The sequence below is a fragment of the Gopherus evgoodei genome, chromosome 3, assembly GCF_007399415.2.
Source record: "Gopherus evgoodei ecotype Sinaloan lineage chromosome 3, rGopEvg1_v1.p, whole genome shotgun sequence".
Taxonomy (NCBI): Eukaryota; Metazoa; Chordata; order Testudines; family Testudinidae; genus Gopherus; species Gopherus evgoodei.
The window spans coordinates 29,869,574-29,891,614 of record NC_044324.1 but is presented as its reverse complement, the minus strand read 5'-3'; the positions used below and the strand labels follow the sequence as shown (position 1 = coordinate 29,891,614).

The 22,041-nt window shown below is 47.7% G+C and overlaps 1 protein-coding gene across 3 annotated transcripts in view; it reads right to left on the bottom strand.

Annotated features, from left to right (window-relative positions):
* LDAH (lipid droplet associated hydrolase) overlaps positions 1-22,041 on the bottom strand; it is a 246,166-nt gene that overhangs the window by 4,988 nt on the left and 219,137 nt on the right. For all 3 annotated transcript variants that reach the window (XM_030555344.1, XM_030555345.1, XM_030555346.1), the window contains exon 6: positions 20,900-20,982. In XM_030555344.1, coding sequence (XP_030411204.1) covers positions 20,900-20,982 — 83 coding nt within the window. The remainder of the gene's footprint in view (positions 1-20,899; positions 20,983-22,041) is intronic.

The following is a 22,041-nucleotide window of genomic DNA, read 5'->3' as shown; positions in this document are numbered from 1 at the left end:
ACAAAGCTATGAGAGGAGGGAACTATGGGGATGGGCTCTAAAAAAATACTGGAGCTGATCTAGAAAAGGTAAATTGCCGTGATTCTTTGCTAAAGTGCTTCAGCAACTGTCAAGATGCTGTTATCCAACATCTGCTGCAACTGTCAGGGCAACTGCATATGCAAAGAACTGACCAGAAAAGTTCCCCCAATTATGAGATCTCTAACAAAAGAAAACACTTGGTTGGACTTTTTTGGGTCCCATCACTCACTAATGCCGCAACAGTTACACACCAAAAACATCAATGTAATTTGAGTCCTGAGTAGCAAACACTGAGGCCTGCACTTAATTTTAGTTGCAAGAGTTGTCCCTTTACAGGACTGAGACTTAAAAAGCATTACATTTTTTAACATGTACAGCCAGAGGCTAAAACGGCAGGGTCTGTTCATCACTTACGTAGCCCAATATGAACAAGAAAAATAGATATATTGGTTTCAATCTCACTTAATATGCATCTTAAGCCCTGTTGTGTAGTAATATGCATCTTAAGCCCTTAAAACTGTTGTGTAGTAACCAGTTGTGTGTCTGGAATTAATTCATTTCTAGATTAGAAGTTTTTGCTTATAGAGGTCCAGAAATCAAAGGATCTATCCTATTATATTTAATTTAGGTATTTAGAGGGTGCCAATCACTGCACTGCATAGGAACTGGCATATCTGTGCGTGGTACATATATATTGAGTTGACAGCCCAGGGTTTTGTCTAAAATGATAGGAGATTTTGCTTTTAGCTATTATGTGTTGCTGGGTTACCTCATCATCATCAGGTTGGAAGTGGACCTGGTAATTGGTGCAAAACATGCTACATGTTGTCTGTCTATTTTATCTACTTATCCCATACCTATTATCATAGTACCTGAGCACCTCACAATCTTTAATGTATTTATCTTCTCAACACCCCTGTGAGGTATTATCCCCATTTACAGATGGGGAATCGAGGCTAAGAGATGGTAAATGAGTTGTCCAAGGTCACAAAGGATGTCTCTGGCAGAGCAAGAATCTGAAGCCAGGGCTCCAAAGTCCTAAATTAATGCTGTAACTAATGGAGCATCTTCCTCTCTACTAGGAAAGTGAAAATGTCTCTTTCTTAGAAATCATTCCACAACCCTTCCAGTATCGTCTCAAATTTTCATAACTGCTTTTTCAAGAGGTTACAGACGCCAAAGTCGTAAAATTTTGAAAATGTGCAAGAATGAGTCAAAAAATGATGCTTTGTGCTGAAATGTCTGAATGCAAGTACGAAAAATATGTTGATTTCTCAATGGGTCACATGTACAGCTTGGTCCAATTACATTAATTACATTTGTTACATATTTCATTTCTGAGCTTCAGCGCATAACTGAGCAACACAAACAAATCAGGAGACAAACAAGATTGTTTTCCACCACAAAAAAGCTTCAATTGTTTTAATTTTAAACGATTCGGCAACAATTTGAAATAGAAATCAATGCTCCTCATTGTATATTGGAGTAGAGGGGGGAAAAAGGGCCAACATATCATTATGGATGGCATTTCACAAAATGTTACATGTTTGTGTCTCATTTGTTTTCCTCTCACGGAAGCTCATCAACCCAAATTTTGGATACAGTGGAATACTGGCTGTATCAGCCAGTCTTTAATGGACACATAAGTAATACAACTTATACATCTAGGTGTGCATGCACATGTTTAACATAAACACAACTAAGCTACTGAACACAGAGTCTTGCAATGGGCAGTGTTATGTAATAATAGGTGCGATTACCAGCCATGGCACTTTAATATAAAAACATTTATATTCATAAATATTCTAATTAGAAATTCCTGAACTTTGTTAGAATCCAAATTTGTTTTCTGATAGTCAGTTCTGCTACCTGAATCCCGGTATTGAACGGATTGTGCCATACAATCGTGGGTCACAAGACGGGGGGGGGGGGGGAGATTTTCAAAGGTACACATGGAATTAAGGCACCAATTTAGAAAAGTCAATGGGAGCTTGGGATCTAACTATCATTTACAGCTTTCAAATTCTCTCCGTAAAGGGTAAAACAGCAGAACTCTTCACCTACACACTACATTGCCAAAAAAACTGTAGATGAACTTTGCCATTAATCCCAACTCATTCAGACCTCCACAGTTCAAACATGCCCTCCTTCCTTTTAAGATCAATCACCTGGCTCTGGCTCACTTCATGGCCCTTTACTCTTTTCTCCAATTCTTTTGCTTATTGAGCCTGCGGCTACTCTGTCCCTCTGTACAATTTGGTGACTGGTTGAGAACAAACGTTCTCCACTGCAGCTAGAACTTTGCGGAAAAGACTTTCTTTACCTTCAGGCAGGGCCGGCTCCAATTTTTTTGCCACCTTGAGCAAAAAAATTTCCTACGCCCCCTTGGCCCAGCCCCAACTCCGCTCCTTCCCCACCCCATTCCAACCACTTCCCCAAATCCCCGGCCCCGCCTCCTCCCCTGGGCGCACCGCATTTCCCCTCCTACCCTGTCCTTCCCTTCCAGGCTTGCCTGGGAGGGAGCAGGGAGGCAATGCGTTTAGGGGAGGAGGTGGAGGTTAGTTAGGGAGGGAGAAGTTCCTTGCTCCCCCTCCCCCCAGGATTACTTCCTGTGGCTCTCCCCGTGCCCCCACTGCCACAGCTCACCTTTGCTCCGCCTGCTCCCCAAGCATGGCGCTGTCGCTCCGCTTCTCCCCAGGAGCAGGAGTCTCAGGGAGCAGCTCCAAGGCAGAGGGCAGGAGCAGCACATGGCAGTGGGAGGAGGGACAACTGCAATTGCTAGCCTGCTGGGCAGCTGCTGCACAGGGAAGTTAGGGGAGCCGAAGGGGAGCTGCTGGTCCACCCTGGTTACAAGCCCCCACCAGCTAGCTCCTATGGGCTGCTCTTCCTGCAAAGCAGTGGACAAAGCAGGCAGCTGCCAAACGACATTAGACACCACACCATAATAACTCTAGCTCAGGAACCAATCCATGCAACAAACCTCGATACCAACTCTGCCCACATATCTACACCAGCGACACCATCACAGGACCTAACCAGATCAGCCACACCATCACTGGTTCATTCACCTGCACATCCACCAATGTAATATACGCCATCATATGCCAGCAATGCCCCTCTGCTATGTACATCGGCCAAACTGGACAGTCTCTACGGAAAAGGATAAATGGACACAAATCAGACATTAGGAATGGCAATATACAAAAACCTGTAGGAGAGCACTTCAACCTCCCTGGCCATACTATAGCAGACCTTAAGGTGGCCATCCTGCAGCAAAAAAACTTCAGGACCAGACTTCAAAGAGAAACTGCTGAGCTTCAGTTCATCTGCAAATTTGACACCATCAGCTCAGGATTGAACAAAGACTGTGAATGGCTTGCCAATTACAGAACCAGTTTCTCCTCTCTTGGTTTTCACACCTCAACTGCTAGAACAGGGCCTCATCCTCCCTGATTGAACTGACCTCGTTATCTCTAGCTTGCTTGCTAGCACACATATATATACCTGCCCCTGGATATTTCCATTACATGCATCTGAGGAAGTGGGTATTCACCCACGAAAGCTCGTGCTCCAAAACGTCTGTTAGTCTATAAGGTGCCACAGGATTCTTTGCTGCTTTTACAGATCCAGACTAACACGGCTACCCTCTGATACTTGACATTAGAAGGGAGCACTGCACAACTTTTAACAAGCATGTTCCCTAATTGATTAGCAACGCAACAACGAAACAACATTAACTGGGATGACTTTAAGTGAGGAGTTACTGTAATTGGGGCTTTAAGAAAAACCCTTCAAATATCACAAGACTTGATAAAATTGTGAGAATTGGTAATCCTGTGGGTAAGGCATATTAGCTCATGTGATCCCTCATGAGAGGCACCTGTTGCTTGTGAATGAACAAAGCTGTCTTTTTTTCCTCCAAATTTCTCTACAGGGATAAAGTTAAGGTTTTAACTGGGTATTTCAATATTTTAAAGTTTTGGGGTTTACGTTCAATCTTAATGCTGAATTTTTTGAGTTTCATATAGTAGTAATGAGAATGTTTTTGTAAGCTGTTTTACTCTTAAGTATTTTTAACCTTAACTCCTTAAATGTTGTCCTCTGCCAGACCTGTCACAATGACAGCCACTGCTGTGTAAACACTAGGAGAATCTGAGATTGATACCAACAGGATGTTTACATCTTAAAGAGTTTCTAAGAAAACAGTAAAGATTTCCTGCAGTTGACTCTATTGGCATTTATTTTAGTATGTATGACAGTTAAAAAAAATATTAATTATCAAGGGTCGAATTTCCTTATGCCTTTTCTATGACTCTGATAAGTCAATACCGAAAACAAACAAAAATAGTTAAAAATACCGATTGGATTAAACACTGTTTCCTTTATCTTTTGGAATTTGATACACAACACAGAGTACAACTTTAGAACCATACTCCTTGGGCAAGCACTGCTCCAGCTGATGGCACGGAACAAAGGATTGGCTCTGAATGGATATAAACTGGCAGCATATGTGCCACTGCAATCAAGCTAGTATCAGTATCCTCACTGTAAAATCCTGATGTCAGAAATGCTAAAAGACGGTTACTCACCTTTGTAACTGTTGTTCTTCGAGATGTGTTGCTCATATCCATTCCAGTTAGGTGTACGCGCCGCGCGTGCACATTCGTCGGAAAACTTTTACCCTAGCAACTCAGTGGGCCGGCAGGTCGCCCCCTAGAGTGGCGCCACCATGGCGCTCCATATATACTCCTGCCGGCCCACCCGCTCCTCAGTTCCTTCTTGCCGGCTACTCCGACAGTGGGGAAGGAGGGCGGGTGCGGAATGGATATGAGCAACACATCTCGAAGAACAACAGTTACAAAGGTGAGTAACCGTCTTTTCTTCTTCGAGTGATTGCTCATATCCATTCCAGTTAGGTGAATCCCAAGCCTTACAAAGGCGGTGGGGTCGGAGTGAAATGTGGCAGAATAAAACTGCCGAGCCAGAGGCTACAGCCTCTCTTGACTGCTGAACCAGGGCATACTGCGAAGCAAAGGTAAGGACCGAGGACCAATGGAGCTTCGTGACAGGTCTCGTGGGTAGAAACACGAGCCAGCAAGGCGGCAGATGAAGCCTGAGCCCTGGTAGAATGCACGGTGATGTGGCTTGGGGAAATATGAGCCAAATCAGAACAAGTGGGGATGTCCGCCATCACCCAAGATGAGATCCTCTGAGAGGAAAACAAGCAAGCCCTCCCTTTGGCCCGCTACCGGGGCAGAGCTGGGGCACCTTAGGAAATGATTCTGTCAGCACAACATAATGCGAGCACTCCACAGATGTCCAAGGAGTGCAACGGTTATGCCCATTGCGTTGAGCTGTGGGTAACATGAAAGGCCAAAACACCTTAGGGAGGAAAGCCGGGTGCGGTCACAACTGCACCTTGTCTTTGTGGAACCTTCGTAAGAGCTCTGATCTCAGAGACCCGTCTGGCCAAGACTAGGTTGAGGCCCCAGGGCGGGGCTGGGCGGCGCACCCGAGGGTGCAAGCGCTCCAAGCCCTTGAGGGACCTCGAACCCATAGAGCGTGGGACACTGAACGTCCATCTTAGCCTGCTGGAAGGTAGGGATGGCTGCTGAGAGTATCCTCAGCGATGATACCGCCAGATCCTGCCGCTGAAGGCCAGAGGCAGGCCAAATAGAGGGGATCGAGACCTCAGCAGGAGCAAGATCGAGCGTACTGCAGCTGTAAAGGAAACGCTTCCACCTGGCTCGGTACGTTGACCAGGTGGAAGGCTGCCTGTCACCCCAACTCAGGTACGCAGGAGCCACCGTGAGGTGAAGAGGCTGCAGGTCCGAGTGACGAAGCCTGTCATTGCCCTGAGTGATGAGGTCTGGGCTGACAGGCCGAGCAACGTGGTATGTCAGTGCTGCCTGGACCACTCTGGAGTGATCATGATGACGCACGCTCCGCCCCTGCGGAATTTGAGCAGGACGTAACGAACCAGTGGGAACAGCGGGAAGGCATAATGCAGTTGGCCGTTCCACGGTATCAGGAATGCGTCCAAGATCGATTCCGAGGAGAGACCTTGGAAGGAGCAGAACACCTGGCATTTCCTGCACTCGCGGTGAGCGAACAGGTCTGTGTGAGGAACCATTTCCACCTCCGGAAAGCGGGACGCCTCACATGGGGCAGAGTGATGACTCGTAAGACAGGAAAGACCTGCTGAGTCAAAGAGATAAGACGTTCCGAACGCCTGGGAGAAAGGACGTCGCCAGCTCCATCGAGCGGGCCATGCAAAAGACCCGGAAATGGATGGCCTCCTGACAAAAAAGGGGGGAGGACTATGTCCCCCCTGAATGCTTATGAAGCACCTGGCCATTGTGTTGGCTGTAAACACCGAGATACAACGGCCTCGCAGCTGCCGCTGGAACCCCTGGCATGCCAGGCGGACTACTCTGATTTTTGGGGCATTAATGAGGAATGCCAGCTCCCTAGAAGACCGAAGGCCTTAAGCTCGGAGGTGACCATGAGCACTCGAGCAGAGAGATGATGCGTCCGCCGTCAGGGGCAGTGAGGGCTGGGGCGGATGAAACCGCATCCTGTCCACACCAAGGAGGGGGTTAGCCACCACTCTAGGGAGCCTAAGGCGTTCGAGGGAACGGTGACTACCATGACCATTGGCTCCCTGTCCAAGCGGTACGCCGAGGTGGGCCGGACTTGGAGAGGACGGAGGCGGAGCTTGGCGTGCTTGGTTACAAACTTGCGGGCAACCATGGACCCAGGAGACTGAGACAAGAACGAGCTGAGGTCGTTGGGAAAGCCTTCAGACCTCAGATGATTGATGCCATCGCCTAAAACCGCAGTTGCGATAAGCAGGCTCCGGCTAGGTAGGAGACCAAGATAGCCCCTAGGAAGCCCAACCTCTGCGTGGGAACCAGAGTGGATTGCTCTATAGTAATCATCAGGCCTTGATCTGTGAATAAGACCGTGACGATGCCCACGGCTGAGTGGGTTGTGCGTCAGAGTCTCCTCGGATAAGCGAATCGTCCCAATACGGAAAAACGCATATCCGACATAGCTACGGTAGGCGGTGACTATGGCCGTAAACCGGGAGTATTCACCGCTGGCTATAAAGCGGAGGCATCTCCCGTGCGGAGGGAAGATGGCATTGCGAAAGTACGCGTCCTTCCTATCCAGGGCGGCATAGTAGCCCCCAGGAGGCAAGGATGGAATAATGGTTCCCAGGGATACCATGCAGAACTTTAACCTTATCCCAAACCGGTTGAGTCCATGCAGGACCAGGGAGGTCTGAGACCTGTGTTCGAGTGGGGAACTAGGGCATAACGGGAGTAAAACCCCTAGCCCCTTTCGTCCGCTGAAGGGGGACAGGGCTGGAGCAATTTAAAGGTGGTACCTATGCTCCATCGTGCGCAGGACCCAGCGATCTAAAAGTAACTGGGGCCATGCCAGGAGAAAGCGGGATCAGGACCCCGTCCTGCGACTGGTACACCGCCCTCCGACGAACCTTGGAAGGTCCGTCTTTGGTCCCAGTGGTAATTGCGAGGGACCTCGACTCTGGCTTTTTAGGGGGCCTGACGTTTGTCTGCGACCACCTTGGCCTTGCCGTTTTCCAGAGTTCTGCCTCTGGCTAGGCACAGAGTATGGCGGCTGGGGCCATAAAGGCCTGCGTTTGGTCGCAAGCGTATACACGCTGAGACGCATTAGGACCCTATTGTCCAGCAGGCTTCGCAGTCTGGGGCTGTCTCTGCCGCGAAGATGCCTTTACCAACAAAGGGTAAATTCTTTCCCCCGTCCTCCAAGACGGCAGCGAACTCTAGGTGGGAGGTTCGAGGGAGAAACTCCTCCACCCAGGTGCTATAATTATCGCAGCTAAGCAAGGCTTGTTGCTTTGCTACCCAGAGGCGCAGGGCCCCTGCAGAGTACACCTTGCATTCGCCAAGGCTCTTTCTGCTTCGGGGCTGGCGCCCGCTGGCCATGATATCAGGATCGTGGTCCTGAGCATAAAATCTGCGCATATGGGATGACACGGATGCGTGTCCGGATGGCCATGGAGGTACTAAAAGAAGGCACGGGCCGAGTCTCTGACTCACTCGGACCTTGCCCAACTCGGCACCGGGGACCGGCATCGGGAGGCGTATCGGTACCTGGAACGAGATCCAGACCCGCAACCAGAACGGTGTCGGGAGGTCGACCGAGATCTCGAGGCTCGGAGAAGAGCTACAGGAGTCAAGGTACCTGCCCCGGTGCCAGATGTCGGAACGGTGCCGATAGCGGGTCGGCGAACGGGATACCGACCGGTGCAGCGAGTGTGACCAGTACCGAGGAAAACAGTACCGGGACTGCCAGTGGTGTCCGGCGTGCCGACAGGACTTGGAGTGTCTGCGGGACCGTGATCATGGACGGTGCCGCTCTGCTGTACTGACAGGGGACAGTCCCTTGAAGAGACTGTATTACCCGTACCGGCGGTGCCCGGGTCAGGCAGCACTGACTCTGTCATGGCACTGAGAGCCCTCGCCGTTGGTAACATCTCCGGCGTGCAGGGAACAGCAGGCTCAACCACAGTGCGTACTGGGGAGCTGTCAGGCACCGGATTCGACGGCCCTCGTGGGGCCGGGATCCACGGTACCGAGGTCATTAGAGCTTCGGTAGGTGCCGGTGCCGGGCGAACCGAGTTAGATAAGCTGTCTGGCTGCGGTGCCGTCAGCACTGAAGCAGCGGGAGTAATACGCTCAACCACGGCGCGTGCCGGGGAGCCGTCGGGCACCGGATTCGATAGCCCTTGTGGGACTGGAATCGACGGTGCCGATAGAAGCAGCCGGAACAGGAGCTCAACCACGGCGCGTGCCTGGGAGCCGTCAGGCACCGGATTCTACGGCCCTTGCGGGACCGGGATCGACGGTGCCGACGTCATCGGTGCCGCAGCAGGTGTCGGTGCCGGGCGATCCGACTTAGACTAGCTCTCTGACCGCGGTGCCGTTGGCACGGAAGCAGCCGGAGCATTAGCTCGACCACGGCGCGTGCCGGGGAGCCGTCAGGCACCGGATACTACGGCCCTTGCGGGACCGGGATCGACGGTGCCGACGTCATCGGTGCCGCAGCAGGTGTCGGTGCCGGGCGATCCGACGTAGACGAGCTCTCTGGCTGCGGTGCCGTTGGCACGGAAGCAGCAGGAGCAATACGCTCAACCACGGCGCGTGCCGGGGAGCCGTCAGGCACCGGATTCTACGGCCCGTGTGGGACCGGGATCGACGGTGCCGACGCCATCGGTGCCGCAGCAGGTGTCGGTGCCGGGCGATCCGACGTAGACGAGCCCTCTGGCTGCGGTGCCGCTGGCACGGAAGCAGCAGGAGCAATACGCTCAACCACGGCGCGTGCCGGGGAGCCGTCAGGCACCGGATTCTACGGCCCGTGTGGGACCGGGATCGACGGTGCCGACGCCATCGGTGCCGCAGCAGGTGTCGGTGCCGGGCGATCCGACGTAGACGAGCCCTCTGGCTGCGGTGCCGCTGGCACGGAAGCAGCAGGAGCAATACGCTCAACCACGGCGCGTGCCGGGGAGCCGTCAGGCACCGGATTCTACGGCCCTTGTGGGACCGGGATCGACGGTGACGACGTCATCGGTGCCGTAGCAGGTGTCAGCGCTGGGCGATCCGACTAGACGAGCTCTCTGGCTGCGGTGCCGCTGGCACGGAAGCAGCAGGAGCAATACGCTCAACCACGGCGCGTGCCGGGGAGCCGTCAGGCACCGGATTCTACGGCCCTTATGGGACCGGGATCGACGGTGACGACGTCATCGGTGTCGTAGCAGGTGTCAGCGCCGGGCGATCCGAGTAGACGAGCTCTCTGGCTGCGGTGCCGCTGGCACGGAAGCAGCAGGAGCAATACGCTCAACCACGGCGCGTGCCGGGGAGCCGTCAGGCACCGGATTCTACGGCCCTCGTGGGACCGGGATCGACGGTGCCGACGTCGTCGGTGCCGGGCGAGCCATCTTAGACGAGCTGTCTAGCTGTGGTGCAGCTGGCACAGAAGCAGCAGGAGCAGTAAGCTCTACCACGGCGCGAGCCGGGGAGCTGCCAGGCAGCGGATTCCCTGGTCCTGGGGGACTGGAATCGACGGAGCCGAAGTCATCGGTGCCTCTGCAGGTGACGGTGCCGGATAACGCAACTTAGGCGAGCTCTCTGGCTGCGATGCAGGTGGCACGGAAGCAGCGGGAGCAGGGGGCTCAACCACGGCGCGTGCCGGGGAGCCGCCAGGCACCAGCAGGAATCGTAGGCTCTCTCGACCTCGGAAGAAGGGAGCGGTGCCGAGTCGACATCGGTGCCGGCGACGGTCGGTGCCGAAAGGCCTTGGTGGTACCGGCGGGGTCCGGTGCCGAGGAGGCGCTTCTGCCCGCCGCTTGAACATCGCTCCGCGCCCAAGGTGGAGGGGCAAGTGAAAGTCCCGCACCTTTTTGTTCTCGGCTTAAAAGCCTTGCAAATGGGGCACTTATCTGTCAAGTGTGATTCCCTGAGGCACTTCAAACAGGAGTCATGTAGATCTCTCTTCGGCCGCGGCTTCTGGCAAGCTGGGCCCCTTTTTAAAACCCGGTGAGCCATGCATGGCTCCGGCACTGGGCTCATGGAAGGGGCTACTTCCTGAACCCCGCTAACTAAACTAACCATACAAATATATATATAAAAGTGTTATAACTGCATAATTATATACGAGAAAACGAGTAGCTAGGGAAGTGGAGGTCAGCTAAGCCGCGCTCCACTGTTCCAACGACCGACACGGGCGGTAAGAAGGAACTGAGGAGCGGGTGGGCCGGCAGGAGTATATATGGAGCGCCATGGTGGCGCCACTCTAGGGGGCGACCTGCCGGCCCACTGAGTTGCTAGGGTAAAAGTTTTCCGACGAATGTGCACGCGCGGCGCGTACACCTAACTGGAATGGATATGAGCAATCACTCGAAGAAGAACTCTGTTATTACTCCCTGTAAACGTGTGGACTCACCCCCGCGGTGCCCCCTGCTGGTGTCTTCAGGGAATTGGCTCGGTTCCAGCCCGGAGCACCCTCTGCCGGCCAGTGCTCTGCCTGTCCTCTGCTGGCCCCCGTGTCCCTCCCTGGACCTGGTGCCCTTTTATGTGGAGTGCTGCCCCCAGGCAGTCACCCCTTTCTCTGAGGGTTTCCCCTTCCCGGGGGACCCCCACCCTTTATCCCCACTACTGCCCAGTCTCCATCTAGCCCCCGTTCCCTGGGGCAGACTGTAGTATCAGCCACTCATCATAGGCAACGGGGTTTGGACGGACAGCCTGCCTTTACCCACGCTCCGGCTGCTCCTCTGCAAGCCCAATACCTAGGAGGCCTAGAACTAGGCCCTACAGCCTGGGGAGTTGCTGGCCTAGAGCTTCCCCGCTCCTAAGACCTTTCCCCCAACCCTGCTTTCCTTTAGGTCCCCTTGGGTGAGTTCCCAAACAGCCAGGTTTATCTTCCTCTCCACTCAGAGAGAGACTGTTTTCTTCTGGCTTCCCTGGCCCTCCTGTAAGGCCCTGTTGCTCCGTTCGGGGCGTGGCCCCAGTTGCAGCCACTTCCCCAATCAAAGCAGCCTAAAGGCTGCTTTCCCCAACCACAGCCCCCTCTCAGGGCTGTTTTTAACCCCTTCTGGGCAGGAGCAGGGGTCCACCCTGCTACACTCCCACATGCATTCACTGGGTCAGGCAGCAGTGTTCCTCCCTGAAGGGTCTCTCCATAGTAACTAGTCAATAGTCTAATTTGCTCTTGGGTGGAACTTGGTTTAAAAGACTTTAGCCCAGGATTAATTTTTGTCTCAGTCAAGATGCATCAAAACTGATTTGTGGAAGTGTCTCCTTCTCCTGCCAAGAGCCTTATGTAAATGAGACAGAAATGGATTGGTCTGGGATGCTCTTTTCCAGTTTTGGATTTGCCTCAGCAGTGTTCTGGCTTCACCAATTCGTTTCTGGGTGGAATTCAAAGTGTTGGCTTTAACCTATAATACTCTAAACATTTTGGGAGCTGGTTCTCTGAGACATTGCCTCTCTCCCCCTGCGATATTGCTGCAGTTAAGATCAACGGGTGTGATGTCAAAGCCTTTGGACCTTGCTGCCTAGCTAGCTTTGCCAGAGCCCAGATTTGTTAGCTTTCCAGGCAGATTGTAAAGCAATTTTTGTTTGTTTGCTGGGACTTTGCAGATGGGCTGGTTGTCAATCTGCAGCACAGGACATTATTTATAATAATTAGTCGTCTGGCTTGTGGTAAAGTTGTAAGGGACAGATCTTAATTATTTGTGTGTTGTTGTTGTTGTTGTTTTAAAAACATTAAGGAAAGCACTAGATTTTGTGAAACCTAAATAAATAAAATCAGCTTCTCTGTAAAAACTGAGAGCTGAAAGGCAACTGAAACCCAGCTTTCAGTGTGATGAAAGTGCTGAGTTCTGAAAAGTGGGTTCTGTACACGTGGCTATTTAGCACATGATTCTGTAGGCCATGTGTTTCCTCACATTTGCGATATGTTTCATGCTGTGGAATACACTGAGTAGTAGACTCCTTGGTTTTCATGCCTGTCATGGTATAAACCCCCACTCTGAACCTTAGCGTCCAAAAGATGGGGTACCAGCATGAATTTCTCTAAGCTCAATTACCAGCTTAGAATCTGTAACGCTGCCACCAACCAGGAATTCCAGTGCCTGGTACACTCTGGTCCCCCCAAGACCTTGCCCGGGGAACCCCAAGACCCAGACCCTCTGGATCTTACCACAAGGAAAGTAAACCCTTTCCCCCTGTTGCATCTCCCAGGCTTCCCCTCCCTGGGTTACCCTGGAAGATTACTGTGATTCAAACTCCTTGAATCTTTAAACAGAGAGGAAAATTCACCTTTCCCCCTCCTTGTCTTTCCCCTTCCCAGACTCTCCCTGAGAGAGAAAGTAATCCTAACACAGAGAGAGAAAATTAACCTTTCTCTCCCCCTTCCCTCCTTTCTCCCCACCAATTCCCTGGTGAATCCAGACCCAGTCCCCTGGGGTCTCACCAGAATAAAAAAACAATCAGTTTTTTAAACAAAAAAATGCTTTTAATAAAAGAAAGAAAAAAACAGTAAAAATTATCTTTGTAAATTTAAGATGGAATATGTTACAGGGTCTTTCAGCTACAGACACTGGGAATACCCTCCCAGCCTAAGTATACAAGTACAAATTAAAATCCTTTCAGCAAAATACAATTTTGAACTCCTTCCAGCCAAATACACATCTGAACTCCTCCCAGCCAAATACACATTTGCAAATAAAGAAAACAAGCATAAGCCTAACTCACTTTATCTACCTAGTACTCACTATTCTGAACTTATAAGAGCCTGTATCAGAGAGATTGGAGAGAAACCTGGTTACACGTCTGGTCCCTCTGAGCCCCCAGAGTGAACAACAACCAAACACTAACAGCACACACAAAAACTTCCCTCCCTCAAGATTTGAAAGTATCCTGTCCCCTGATTGGTCCTCTGGTCAGGTGACAGCCTGGCTCACTGATCTTGTTAACCCTTTATAGGCAAAAGAGATATAAAGTACTTCTGTTCTATTAACTCCTACTATCTGTTTATGACAATGCCTAATCCCCATCAGGTTTTATGGAATGTATATGTCTGGACAACAGGGAAGTTTGTTTGCTCTCTCTTTGCTTCAGTGCAACCCCATGCAAAAGTATCTATTAATAATGCTAAAGGCAGCTATGCATGTGGACCAAAGATTACACAGAAAACTATTTACTTACAGTGCCTGAGACTCAAAGACTATGGGGTAAAAAATATCCTTTTAATAAAGGATGTATAGGATTTGTCCATAAATAAGGGAGACTGGAACAGCCCTTTACATAATACAGATTATTTTTAAAAGCTTAAATAAAGTGCTTCGCAATATATATTTAGCTGTGTCAGTAATGTGCAATCTCATAAAGAAAGTTTGTCTAAACTTCAAAATAAAAAACTGAGGATTTGAAAACCGTGATTGAAGTTTTAGCAATATATGATCAGATTCTGCTCCCCTTGCTCACTCCAGACCAGATTCTGATACCCTTACTCACATTCAACAGGACCTTACCTCCCCTGTGTCATTGGGATTGCCATGGAGTAGGGTGCTACTCAACTTGAGTAAGGATATCAAAGTCTGGTCCTTGGCGAGCAGTTCCATTGACTTCAACATGACAACTGAAGGGGAAAGATGAGTGAGAGCAGCAGCATCTAGCCCTTTGTGACCCACAGTGACAAAGGCCAGGCCAGGCAGAGCAAAGTTGAAACCGACCTGGTTCTCAGCTCATCTAACACTGGGCTCTATTTTTCTTCATCTAGGACTATGGGTATGTCTACACAGCAAGCAGGATCCTGTGGCAGCTAGTCTCAGAGCCTGGGTCTACATACTATGGTGCTAAAAATAGCTGTGTAGATGTTCAGGCTTCGGCCGCAGCTCAGGATCTGAAACCTAGGGGCAGGGGAAAGGGCTCTGGGTCAGGTCCTACAGAAAAAAATAGCCATGAACCACTGCATGTTGGATGTGACAAAATGAGACAAAAATTGGGAGAATTTCTATAAAAACAGAGTGCAAGAATTTACTAAATGCCTCCTCTTGGAAGCCCTAGAAGCAGCGATATTAGTTCTTTTTTAAGAGTGCATTCCCATTGATGGCAACAGGACTGCTCATGTGAATAAAGATAAGTCACAAGTAAGACTTACAAGCCCAGGTCTTAAAACAAGCCCAGGAATATACTTAAAGGAATTAAATATCATTTGGGGACACTATGCAGTAATGTTTCTGCTTATCACAGCTATCTTGTGGAAACTCTGCTATAGCCATTTACCCTTTCTTCTGACTTCTCCTTACACTTGCAAAGATTGTGATGTTCAGTGTTGATTCGTCTTTTACCAATATTGAATTACAGCACACTTCCTTTTTTGCAAAAATCACAATAAATTTCCTCTAGTACAGTATCTGTGCTTCCAGTTTCTGTTCAGAAAGGGAGTAGGTGTTATTACAGTGAAGGAACTCAGTTCAGCTGGCTCAAGAATAATCAGCTAACAATAATTAACCCTCATAGCTAAGTTAGTCTTGCATCACTAAACCCTACCTTTTTTTTTGGTCTGGATTTTGTAATTTAACATAACTCTTGATGGTGCTGAATACCGAACCTATTGGAGATTCACTCACTGCCTGGTTTTCATTAAAAATGTTCATGCCTCTATTTTAAAAAAATCCCACCATAATTATATGGGAAAAAGGCAAATCTCCATTTTCTGCATACAATTCCATTGCCACTGCTATTGAATGTGCATATGTTCCCTCTTTAGAGGTCTGCAAGTGAAATGCCTCAATTAATGACCCAAATAATGTTCCAAACCCCACAAAACACACATCTGACCAATTAGCAGTTAGATTGGGAATCCTAGTTCTGAAGAGACACATATTTTCTATTGCTCCCCAACTAGTAAGAATTACACTTAAATCTGGACTGAGAGAGACTGGAATAATTTAGTGTCTCTTCTTCCCTCTCCTTCAGAACACAACATGAAAATATGATCCAGAAATAACTTTTCTATTTCACAGAAGCTGGCACAGTCAGGTGTTAAGCTTGGCTTTTAACTTATGATCACACTGACTGCTAAACAGTATAAATTTTGTAAAGCGACAACTTGCCAACTCTATAGCAACTTGGACTATAGTTCCTATTTTTATAAACTTCCAACCTTTATAAATTAAACCCACTTTTACTGTCAATATACTTCCAATTTAACTTAAGGCCAACTCAGATTTTTCCCCGAATTCTCACATTCCCAGAAATTACTAGAGGGAAGAATAAAAAAAGAGAGGCATTTAACCTCATATTTGTTTCTGCTTCTTCTTCGGCTTGCCAGCTGCCTATAACCTCGCCTCAACATTTCACTTTCTTGGGTACATTTGCCTTTTTAGAAATGTGACGACATAGTGGAATCAATAAAACAAAGTTAACACAGGTTTTCAAAGGTTCCTGCATGCCAAGGCATTGCATATGTTGACAGTGTCAAGAGAAACACTTACTAAAGAAGACAAAGGCATCTACAAACTGTTATCATAGGTTCTGATTCAGAAAGGGAAATAAGCATGTGTGTAACCTGAAGCATGTGAGCAGTCCCACTGAATTCAATGGAACTACATAGCTATAAGTAGGGCCCTACCAAATTCATGGCCATGAAAAACACGTCATAGACCATGAAATCTGGTCTGCCCCAGTGAAATCTGGTCTTTTGTTTGCTTTTACCTTATATGATACAGCTTTCACAGGGGAGACCAGCATTTTGGGGGTCCTGACCCAAAAGGGAGTTGCAGGGGGGTCCCTGTATTGCCACCCTTACTTCTGCGCTGCCTTCAGAGCTGAGCGGCTGGACAGCGGTGGCTGGTGGCCAGGCGCTCAGCTCTGAAGGCAGCACCCCCCCGCCCTCCAGCAGCAGCACAGAAGTAAGCATGGCAATACTATACCATGCCTCCCTCGCTTCTGTGCTGCTGCCTTCAGAGCAGGGTGGCTGGAGAGTGGCAGCTGCTGACTGAGGGCCCAGCTCTGCAGGTAGCAGCACAGAAGCAAGGGTGGCATGGTATAGTATTGCCATGCTTACTTCTGTGCTGCTGCTGGGGGTGAGGTGCTGCCTTCAGAGGTGGGCTTCCTGCCAGCAGAGAAGCTCTCCAGCTGCCCAGCTCTGAAGACAGTGCAGCAGTGTGCCAGCAGCAGTGTGGCAGTAAGGGTAGCAATACCGCAACTCCTCCAACAATAATCTTGTGATCCCTTTTTGGGTCAGGACCCCTAAAATTACAACACTGTGAAATTTCAGATTTAAATAGCTGAAATCGTGAAATGTACGATTTAAAAAATCCTAGGACTGTGAAATTGACCAAAATGGACCACAAATTTGGTAGGGCTCTAGCGATAAGCACTGTGGCTCTGACCCAGCAAAGCACATAATGCACATTGATGGTCCCATTGAAGTCAGTGGGTCTATTTGTGCTTAAAGTTAAGCATGTGATTAAGGTAAAATTTCCAAAAGTGCCTAACGTCCAGTCTTGCAAATAATTACTTCACTTTATTACCATGAGCAGTCCCATTGTAACCTGCAAAGCTTCATTTACATGGGGTGTGATCCAAAGCACACTGAAATGAGAGGGAGTCTCCAGTGGCTTTAATGACCTTTGGCTCAAGCATATGATTAGTTCTATTTAAGTCAATGAGACTACCTGCAAGCATCAGGCCTTGAGTTTCTTCTTTAAGAATCTCTCTAAGGGAGACAGGACAATTGTCCTTCCCACAAAGGCTGAGTTAAGTAAAATAAAGCCCAGTGCTGCATGATGAGAGTGTCATGGCAACTTTTTTTTTAACATCAGAACTGGCGCATACTCTTCTGTAGCATTCATTGAGATTGCAGCTTGTACTTTATCTGCATCCACGTCAAGCCTGTCTGGGCAGTTTAAGGGAATAATTGTGCTGAAAGGAATGACAGACAGCACTGATACAGCACTGCTGACTGTGAGTGGAGATTTTTGGTTACCTAGCCCCAACTAGCAGTATTTTATTTCCAGTGCACAAAATATTAAAATGTATTTAGAAACGCATAGCAGAAAAATGACTCATAAAATCAAACTTTAACCTTAACCAACTGACAGAAAATACACATGGTTGGATTCTATGATCTGCCAAGTTCACCTTGCCCTGCTTACATTGCATGGTACACAGTGGGCTACAGTAGCTGGAGATTTACACTGGAGAACTCCCCTCTGTTGAGAGGGAATCCCTGCCAGTGTCAAGTGCTGGAAACCACTCTTGCAGGTCCAGGGAGGGAGAGTGTGAAAAGCATGGGGAAGGAATGGGGCGTGGCTGACTGAGTCTTTGCTACTCCTGATTCTTCATTGGTGTAAGGTCCCTCAGCAGAGTAAGTCAAAGTTGCCTCTTTCTGGCCTTAACTTATACCAGAGCCAAGCAGCTGAAGATCAGGGAGTCACTATTGCCTCCCTGACCCCTCTGCACTGTGCCTCGGCTGTTTCAGATGCAGTGGAAAATCAAGCCCACAGAATCTGATTCTATATAAGTTTCCGGGATTGGCATTCTGGAGCCTATTGTGTCTGTTGAGTCAGTGTGAAGCACTGGAAACAGCTACAAACAAGGCTGAGAGCTCTTTTTATTCAGAATATCACCAGGTTCAATTATCATTGGATTTTGCAGTCTGTCACTATCCAATTTTTAAGTTCTCTGTCATTTTGACTTTACAAATTACACCTGAGTGCAGACGTGCTGGAACTAGGGGGCTGCCACACCCCCTGGCCTGAAGTAGTAATAACAACCCACATACATGGTTTCTGCCTTCAGCATCCCCACTATAAAAATTGTTCCAGCACCTCTGCCTGAGAGACAGCAGGGTATGTATCCATGCCATGCAGAGTTTGAGACAATTGTGATGTCAGAGGTAACTCAACATAAGAATGGCCATACTGGGTCAGACCAAAGGTCCATCCAGCCCAGTATCCTATCTGCCAACAGTGGCCAATGCCAGGTGCCCCAGAGGGAGTGAACTTAACAGGCAGTGATCAAGTGATCTCTCTCCTGCCATCCATCTCCACCCTCTGACAACAGAGGCTAGGGACACCATTCCTTACCCATCCTGGCTAATAGCCATTAATGGACTTAACTGCCATGATTTTATCTAGTTCTCTTTTAAACCCTGTTATAGTCCTAGCCTTCACAACCTCCTCAGGCAAGGAGTTCCACAGGTTGACTGTGCGCTGTGTGAAAAAGAACTTCCTTTTATTTGTTTTAAACCTGCTGCCCATTAATTTCATTATGGGAACAAGTACATAACTTTTTCTTACTCACGTTCTCCACACCACTCATGATTTTATATACCTCTATCATATCCCCTCTTAAGTATCCTCTTTTCCAAGCTGAAAAGTCCTAGCCTCTTTAATCTCTCCTCATATGGGACCTTCTCCAAATCCCTAATCATTTTAGTTGCTCTTCTCTGAACCTTTCCTAGTGCCAGTATATCTTATTTGAGATGAGGAGACCACATCTGTACACAGTATTCAAGATGTGAGCGTACCACGGATTTATATAAGGGCAATAAGATATTCTCCGTCTTATTCTCTATCCCCTTTTTAATGATTCCTAACATCCTCTTTGTTTTTCTGACTGCCACTGCACACTGTGTGGATGTCTTCAGAGAACTATCCACGATGACTCCAAGATCTCTGTCCTGATTAGTTGTAGCTAAATTAGCCCCCATCATATTGTATGTATAGTTATTTTTTCCAATGTGCATTACTTCACATTTATCCACATTACATTTCATTTGCTATTTTGTTGCCCAATCACTTAATTTTGTGAGAACTTTTTGAAGTTCTTCACAGTCTGCTTTGGTCTTAAGTATCTTGAGCAGTTTTGTATTGTCTGAAAACTTTGCCACCTCTCTGTTTATCCATTTCTCCACATCATTTATGAATAAGTTGAATAGGATTGGTCCTAGGACTGAACCTTGGGGAACACCACTAGTTACTCCTCTCCATTCTGAGAATTTACCATTTATTCCTATCCTCTGTTCCCTTTCTTTTAACCAGTTCTCAATCCATGAAAGGATCTTCCCTCTTATCCCATGACAACTTAATTTACGTAAGAGCCTTTGGTTAGGTACCTTTTCAAAGGCTTTCTGGAAATCTAAGTACACTATGTCCACTGGATTCTCCTTGTCCACATGTTTGTTGACCCCTTCAAAGAACTCTAATAGATTAGTAAGACATGATTTCCCTTTACAGAAACCATGTTGAATTTTTTCCTAACAATTTATGTTCTTTTATGTGTCTGATAATTTTATTCTTTACTATTGTTTCATCTAATTTGCCTGGTTCTGACGTTAGATTTACCAGTCTGTAACTGCTGGGATCATCTTTAGAGCCCTTTTTAATATTGGTGTTACATTAGCTATCTTCCAGTCATTGGGCACAGAAGCTGATTAAAAGGACAGATTACAAATCATAGTTAATATTTCCGCAATTTCACATTTGAGTTCTTTCAGAACTCTTGGGTGAATGCCAACCAATCACTACACTTACTCTACAGCTTATTTGCATGGAACATATTCATTGGTTCTGTGAGGGAGACTGCTCAGATGGTAGACTACTTGGCTTAACTGCCCACACCCATGCACTGAACTGCAACCCACAAATCAACATAAACCCTCCAGCACAATTCCTCAGACACAAATCAACACAACCACCTATACCCATAAACACCACCACAACCAGTACACACAATAACCCAAATACGTAACTCCTCACCACACACCCCTTGCTTTGTCACCCACACAGATCTACACAATTCTCTCAGCACAATGCAACTGACAAACAAATCAATATAACCACTGACACTACAACCCCAAACATCACTCTGAAGCCTAGAATGTCTCTTGAGTTACTGTGAAGTGACAAATAAAGCTACAAGTATGTTGGAGAGCTCTTTTTGTTCAGCATATCATCAGGTTCAATCATCACTGGGATTTGTGATCTGTTACTGTCCAATTTTTAAGTTCCCAGACATTTTCAGCTAATAATAATAGTTGATCTTAAGTAGAAAATATCATGCACCAGATTCTGCTCTCAGTTACAGTGGTGTAAAGCCAGAGTAATTAGAGTCAACAGGTCTGAGTCTTCTTTTATATTGGGGTACATCAGAAGTAACCCATCTGAAGTCACTGGAGTTACACTGGTGTAAAAGTGGCCTCAAATCAAAATCAGGCCCAGTGAGATTCCTCTGGATTTACACTGGTGTAACTGAACACAGAAGTTGTCCCCAAGTGATTAGGCATCTCACAAAATCTGAAGATTAAACGGTACCTTCTTTAAATTTTGTTTTATAGTTGTACTGTCTCTCTCCACAACTTTCATCATTTCTTGGCTTGCCATATACAGGACATTCGCTGCAGAAAAAGAAATGCACAATAATGCAATTAGAAAGCAAATCTCTTACACTTACAGCAAGCTATGGGCCCAATCCTGCACACAAATGCTACTGGCTGTACACTTATTATCCTGCAAAATCCACAGAAAGATCACGGCTGATAGAAAGCATTCACAGGACTGGGCCTTGTGCCCTAAAATATCAAGCAACATATCAGATAATTTTCAGTGAAATGCATTTTTCAATATTTGTATGACACAGTCACTTTGCTATCAACTTTCTGAGAGGGCTTCCTAATCCAAAGTATTAGTGAAGAAAAAGGTGCAATGTATTCCTTAATTATTATTATATTCTTCGGTGTGATCTTTAGTATGCTTTTTTGGAATAATCAGAAGTAATGGATGGAATTCTCAGCACTCAGACAGCATTTTTTCATTTTCAAAGGACTTTGCAAATATATACAGTAATTTATTTTCTCAATACTTCTGTAAGTTAGGTAATTCTGAGTTAATGTTAATTATTATTATTATTATTCTATGGATTGTACCTAGAGGTTCCAATCACAACCCAGGGCCCCTTTGTGCTAGGTACTGCACTAGCACAGACTCTAAGCTATCTGGCTGTCAGAAGCAATCCTCACCAGAGGAGGGAATGGTCAGGTATCCATGAAGGCTAATACTATGCTGGCTGCTGGTTTTTCAGGAGAGTCTTTCTAAAAACAGGGTCCTGTCTACTTACTATGGACATAAAAAACCCCATGAGGCTCTCTGTGGATGGCGTACCTGGCCATGGCCCCTCCTCCCAACCATGTCTTCCTGGCAGCCAGTCCCAGGGTGGTTGGTTGCTAGCAGTGCTTTGTGTATAGTTTGATCTAGCTCCAGTTGAAGTCCATGGGAGTTTTACCACTAATTTTCAAGAGCACCAGAAGCCAGCCTGTTGGGATTGGGATGAATGGGGCTATATATATTAAAAATATTAGTGACCACCAACGTGGAACTTGACAATCTTGCTAGGGATACCGCATGCAATTTCCTGTTCTCACCTCAGTCCAACAGCGACAGCAAAACTGAGTTAGGGC